This window comes from Branchiostoma floridae, chromosome 9 (assembly GCF_000003815.2).
Source record: "Branchiostoma floridae strain S238N-H82 chromosome 9, Bfl_VNyyK, whole genome shotgun sequence".
Taxonomy (NCBI): domain Eukaryota; kingdom Metazoa; phylum Chordata; class Leptocardii; order Amphioxiformes; family Branchiostomatidae; genus Branchiostoma; species Branchiostoma floridae.
In genome coordinates this window covers 17362786-17368971 of record NC_049987.1, presented here as the reverse complement: position 1 = coordinate 17368971, position 6186 = coordinate 17362786, and the positions used below count along the sequence as shown (strand labels likewise).

Sequence of the window (6186 nt, the reverse complement as noted above, 5' to 3'; positions counted from 1 at the left end):
GAGGCCTTAAAACTCGACAAGCACGCGGATATTTTGGCTAAAACTCGATGTTTTGCTTGCCGGGCGTGCGGTACGCCGCCATTTTAACACTGAAGACTGGTGATGTTCTGCCGCGCGGGCGGCTTTTTTTCCAACATGCCTCAATTTTTAATAAAAAACTATCATTACCTGGCGAGGTATGACGTTTGTCGAGAGCACTGACGGGGTTAAAGTTTTGGATGTTATGATTTAGATGAACTAGAAAGGGATTTGTCGGGTTAGCGGCCGATTCCACGGGCCGGCGGGGGTGTTGGAGGGACGTCCCCTATGCCCGATGACCTTACCATTTCCAAGAGGAGCGCCCCCTTGAAAGTCGAGGAGTGTCCTATTTTCTAGAGGAGTGTGCACATTCGCGAGGGATGTCCCCATTCGATTGGTCGGGGTGTAAATGCTACTAAATTTGCTGCATTTAAACTTCATTACTTCAACAAAGGCTTCCTGGTCCATCTATCTGTCTGTCAACCTGCATAATATTTGCCTGATCTAATTAATACCCAAAATGTACATCGCATCATCATTGATTGTTTGCTGAATGGCTAGACTGATTATCCGGATGTGTGGATGAGTAGGTTCAATCTGTCCAAGTTCTAGCAGAATATAAAGACAGTGTATTGACAAGCAGTAAGGGAGCAAGTCAATGGAGAGAGGGTAGAAAGAGGGAGAAGGAAGAGGAAGGAGGTAGAGATGGAGAGAGAGAGCAATGAGAGAGGGGAAACATATATCTATAGAGAGAGAGGAAAAAGAGAAGGGGACAGAGAGAGCGGCGGAGTCGGCGACATCTAAGAGAGACAGAGAAAGAAAGAGAGAGAGAGAGAGAGAGAGATACAAAATACATTACGTCAATCCATTTGGTAATGGGAGAAAGACTAAAGAGTAAAGCATCACCGTGACTTCATAACCGGACTCTTCCAGCATCGTGCTGTAGTCCAGGTGGGTCGGCAGGGTGTTGAGATACTGCAGGAAGAAGTCTAGAGCCGCTTGTTCCTCACAGTTCTCAATAACCTTCAGGCGGCAGAACTCCTCAAAATATCTGCAAAGTACAGACACAGTTTAAAATTCACTACAAATTAACTGGACAAAACTCCAGAAATATTTTAACACTGTTTCAACTTTATAAATATTTACCTGGTCCTGTAAAACCTGGAATTATTCAAGGTTTGGAATTGGATACTTCTAATGGTTTCTAAATAATGATAACAGCATTCTACCATTGTTTACCATTTTCTACCATTTCTTGTAACATTTTGTAAATGGGAAATAGCAATTCACATATCCTTGCAATGTATGGTTGGGTGTCATGCAACAATGACCAACCACAAAGGATCCATCAGTGCCCAGCAGTGAAATCTAAAAATATACAGAGGCAACAATAGGGCTTACTTTTATGGGGGCAATAAACTAATTTTACCACTTGGCAAAGTTAACAAATATTTGTAAATATTTGCAAACGTGAAAGAAACACACAGAGGTTTCACAATTATTCTAAATAAAGATATTTTTGTACAGTTATTTTCAAAATGTTTCTAAAATATTCAAAGGAATTGAAATAGATGAGTATTTTCTTCGTCAATTTTTTAAAAGAGTTTAATTATTGTGGCTTAGATATTCTTTTCTTCAAATTAATTCAGACTTTTTACAACTATCACCTAAAAACCCTCATGGTGACATGGAAAGGACTCTATGGGATGATATAAAGGTAATTTAGAACTTGTAGGCCTGGCCAGTATAAAGGTGATGTGCTGGAGGAAGACCAATATAGTGACCAATATAGTCTATACGAGGTCATACTACAGACCCCCCCCCCCCCCGCGCCCCGGGCCCACATTAATAAATCGTAACAAAGAACTTACATGGTTCCTCTCGGTTTCAGGGAGTTGAACAGATGACGGAACAGCCTGAGCCTGTCCTCCACATAGTAGATAGCCTGGAAAATCACCACGTGATCAAACTCTTCTTTACCTGGAAGATCATTTAAAGTTACTAGTAGGTACAAGTTTGTTTTTATTACAGACACGGAGCACACATGAACACTATTCAGTACGTTCTTTTTGGCAATCCATGACGGAATGGGGTCAAATACATAATACTTTATTCATGTACTACAGTGCAAACATGTAGAAAGATAACGAGAAATATGCATTGTTACAACCGAAATTAGCAATTTCAGTTTTAAAAATGCTTGTCAACAACAGGTTACCATAGCACCAAGAAAAAACTTTCCAAACTTTGTAGAATTGTTGACAACTAAATTTCAGAAAAAGGCACCAAAGCGTAAGCAGATCAGGTATCATATTGTGTTGGAAGAAAGTTAAGCATGATTGTACAATTCACAATTCAATTGAACCCAGTTCACAAATCTATTTAAAAACCACTTGCATTTATATTGCACGATTTTAAAGTAAAGGCTGTACTCACACATGATAAACTGCCTCAGCTTGTGGTCTTCGTTGGATATGGTGACTTTCGTCTGTAGTAAATGTTGTTTTGTATTTAGGCCATGTTGATTTGATTATACGGATGACATTCGCGCGCGCATAAATTTTCGGCAGTTTTGAAAATAAAGTTTGGACTATATTGTAAATATTTAGGAAAATTATTTATCAAAGTAAACAATATCTCAATACCATAGAATCTGTACGATTGCATAAAAATTGAGATTTATTTCCTGGCGTTTCGAGTGGCATCCATTACTCTTCAGTAGCGTACAGGTCACTAGGCTAGTGGCACAGAAGAGTGATGGATGTCACTCAAATCATCAGAAAGTAAATATCCGTTTTTATCATGTTGTAAAGATTGCATTGTATTGGAATCTTTTGCTAATCGCACAAGACAGCTGCAAAATGGGCAGATTGTAAAAGAAAATAGATACATGGGAAAATGTATACCAGTGCCATACTATGCCAACGTCAATTCAAAGGTCAAAGAACAAGATATGAAAGAACAATATGTCTGGACATTGCTATAGAAATCTGAATAATGGGCTCAAAACGACGTGTTCTGTTTGTAAGCAAGGGACCTTGACCTTTGACATATTACCCACAATTCATGTCGCACTAGAAGCGCGCAAGAGCTTACATGTAGTACTAGTAAGGGCGGGTAGATGAACTAGTTTAACGACCTTTATTCATGAAGATTACTATTAAAACTACTCAGAAATAATATAATAAATTCATCACATTAAATAGAAATAAGTATTTTACCCTTTGAAATGTGACGATCGGACGGGTAAGCCTGGCCAAAGAACGGACTACTTGCATCTTGAGATATCTTTCTTGTCTGGACAAGGGATGGAAGGAATGCTGGTGAAGGGGCGGGTATATATAGCACATATTTACGCCCTTTTTATTGACTGTTGACATACCTTCATCTAGACCAATTGTCGACTCAGACGTAATTGAATTATTTGTAATATGAGAGCAGGCTAGAAAATTATTTCAAGCCTTAGATAATAAAGCCATAGATATGCAATGGTCTGGACACAGTCCAACCAGCTCAAGACGACAACAGGTCAAAAGCGGTCCCCCAGGTAGTCGTGGCCAGCTTTGCATGGGTAGTCGGTTTGAACTCACCATATCCCCGAGGCGTAGTATGGATGGTTTCCGAGGTGTTTAATGGCAAATAATAAGCACACACACCCAAAGAATGTCAGCGAGGTGTTATTTTTAGGTCGTATTTTTTGGTAACTTTACTTAGAACTTCCACAGGGTAACTTAACTGCAGTATTACTAATAGATTTTTGTGTTTATTCCATAAGTTTCATTGCATTTGGTACATGACTACAAAAAGAAAGATGTTTAGTAGAGCAGAAAAAAGTTTTAACCTACGCGTGCCAATTCTCTGCCAACCTCGCGTTCACATGAAAGTTTCTATGGATCGGTGTTTTGCAACATTCCGCGGTAGAAATTAGATTAAGATTTTCTTACAACAAAATGTCCTCCCATACTACAGTAGACTGCCCGCATGTATCCGCCGCTATCTTAATTCTGCACATAACATGGTATGGCAGTCCAAATCCGACGCAAACTGACCGATTTGGGAATAAAATCGCACTGCTTATCTAAAACCGATGACACCTCAAGCTTAAAAATGACGCGGTCGTTATGGGCAGGGACTTGGCCATGTGCGGTCCCAAATTTTTGCGGTCGCGGTCACATTGAGCCAGATGGTCATTTTAAAAAGGTCATTTAATACCTAAGTCAACTTTTGGAAAAATTTTCGGGACCTAGAAAACGCGGTCGTAATTACCAGGTGGTCGGCTTCAAGAGATGGTTGCTTTGGCAGGTTGGCTGTAGTATGTTAAAGAAAAACCATCCACAAATCAGATCTGAATAAGAATACAGAAACGATTTTGGGACCAGTTTAAGCGCTGCCATTACATTGCTTAGCAGCTAGAGGTGAGGGCATTTAGTACGCAATTGTTTCATCATGGCTGGGTTAACGACAGCGTTTGGGCGTCGACTCCTAGTCGCTGAGTGGCTGAATCATATTTAAAAAATGGATAACAATGTGCCCACCTATTTTATTAAAGAGAATATAATAAAGAGTACGAAACTTACTGTTTTCAAAAGTTTTAGTTTTCAATCGGAACACAAAACCGTAATAATTAAACTGACTCACTGAAGTCGGGTTGAAGTAGAGAAGAAAAAATCTAGACTCAATCCGCCCGGCTGTCCCAGTGTTGTGCAAATCACACGAGGGCAGGTAAACCGGTTTTTCTGCCCCGGTTCGGAGCTTGTACCCTAATCTAAACGCTTGGCGCTTTTTGGCGACACCTCATTTGCGAGCCTAACAGTACAGTTTGCTTCCGATTTGCAAGAATTCCTAGAATTATAAAGGACTTTCATGATTTTTTTTTCCACATGTGCGTAGTTGCATCATGAATTCGCAAGGCACATACCAATATACATGCAGTGTTTTCCGTACGACCGCAAGGCGATTTGATTTTGACTGATCGCAGTGCAAAATTGAGAAAAGTGGAATTCAGACTTAAAAGAAATATAGTATGTAGAATGGTGGCCATGGCGATGTAAAGATTTTAAGCAGGGTTCTCCTACCCCCTGGGGATGGGCTCTGTTCTGATAAACGGATGTTCCGGGACAGAAAGTAATTACCATGCCTGCAACTATGTTTCCACTATCAGAAATTGAATTGTAACCCACTAATGATATAAGGTTATCGAACTTTTGATTGTAGCATTCTTTTTGTATTTTGCTTTTCTTCATTAAAACATGTGCTAATTGAATTTTATCAATCTGAATATATATTTTTAAAGGTCTTGTGATAATAATAGAAATAATACCAAACACAGTAATACCATTACCAAACATTTTAATTCAAAGAAGATAAAAATGACATCGTCTCATTTTATGGATAACGCTGTAAAAGGATTACAGTTTAAGCAATTCAACCATCTCGTTGTGGTATAATCATCTACCAGCTTGTGTACAAGTATACTTGTATCCTGTTGTAACCAACACTGCTCTTACAATGTTATTTCGTATGTGAAAAATCAATGTTCAGGTGGACCTAAAAAAATTTTATTTCCTTGTAAACTATTTCTCAAATATAGCTCAGCGACATCGTATAGTCCATAGCCTAGGCAACTAAGAACAATGTTTGAATTTGTTTTGCTGTGCTTCATTTTGTTGTAAAATTACCTGACTACCAACTAGTGCCCCTTTAGCTCATGATTACACACAGTGCAAGTCTACCTGTTAGGTTTCATCTACTGACACCTTGACATATATCCCCTGCACTGTTAATAGATATTTACAAAATTCAACCCTAGCATTCAAAAATTTACCAATTCCTCTTTGAAGAAACAAACAAAACAGCTAAACATGTTAGAACAAAGCTTTGAAATTATATACGAACCTTATAGTCTATAACTTTCCATTGATCTGATCATACGCATTTATGCCTATCATTAACACCATATTAATAATATTTATTATTATCAAATAATACGAAGGTAAGTCAGAAAGTAAGGGCGTCTTCATTCATCTTGAAAGCAACTCATTCGCTCATAAAAAGCAGGACAGCAGATTGATAAATTTCAGTTTCAATAACTAGGAGATATTATGTTCCTTTACATGTGTTTCAAATTACAACACATTTCATTAAAAATGAACCTGCCATAATACTTAC

The 6186-nt window shown here is 38.6% G+C and overlaps 1 protein-coding gene across 1 annotated transcript in view; it reads right to left on the bottom strand.

Annotated features, from left to right (window-relative positions):
- Positions 1-3280, bottom strand: part of LOC118423519 — a 7406-nt gene extending 4126 nt beyond the window's left edge. The window contains exons 1-4 of the mRNA XM_035831699.1: positions 3240-3280; positions 2455-2506; positions 1890-1998; positions 925-1069 (exon numbers count right to left, since the gene is read on the bottom strand). Coding sequence (XP_035687592.1) covers positions 925-1069; positions 1890-1998; positions 2455-2458 — 258 coding nt within the window. The 5' untranslated portion in view covers positions 2459-2506; positions 3240-3280. The remainder of the gene's footprint in view (positions 1-924; positions 1070-1889; positions 1999-2454; positions 2507-3239) is intronic.
- Between the last annotated feature and the right edge of the window lie 2906 nt (positions 3281-6186).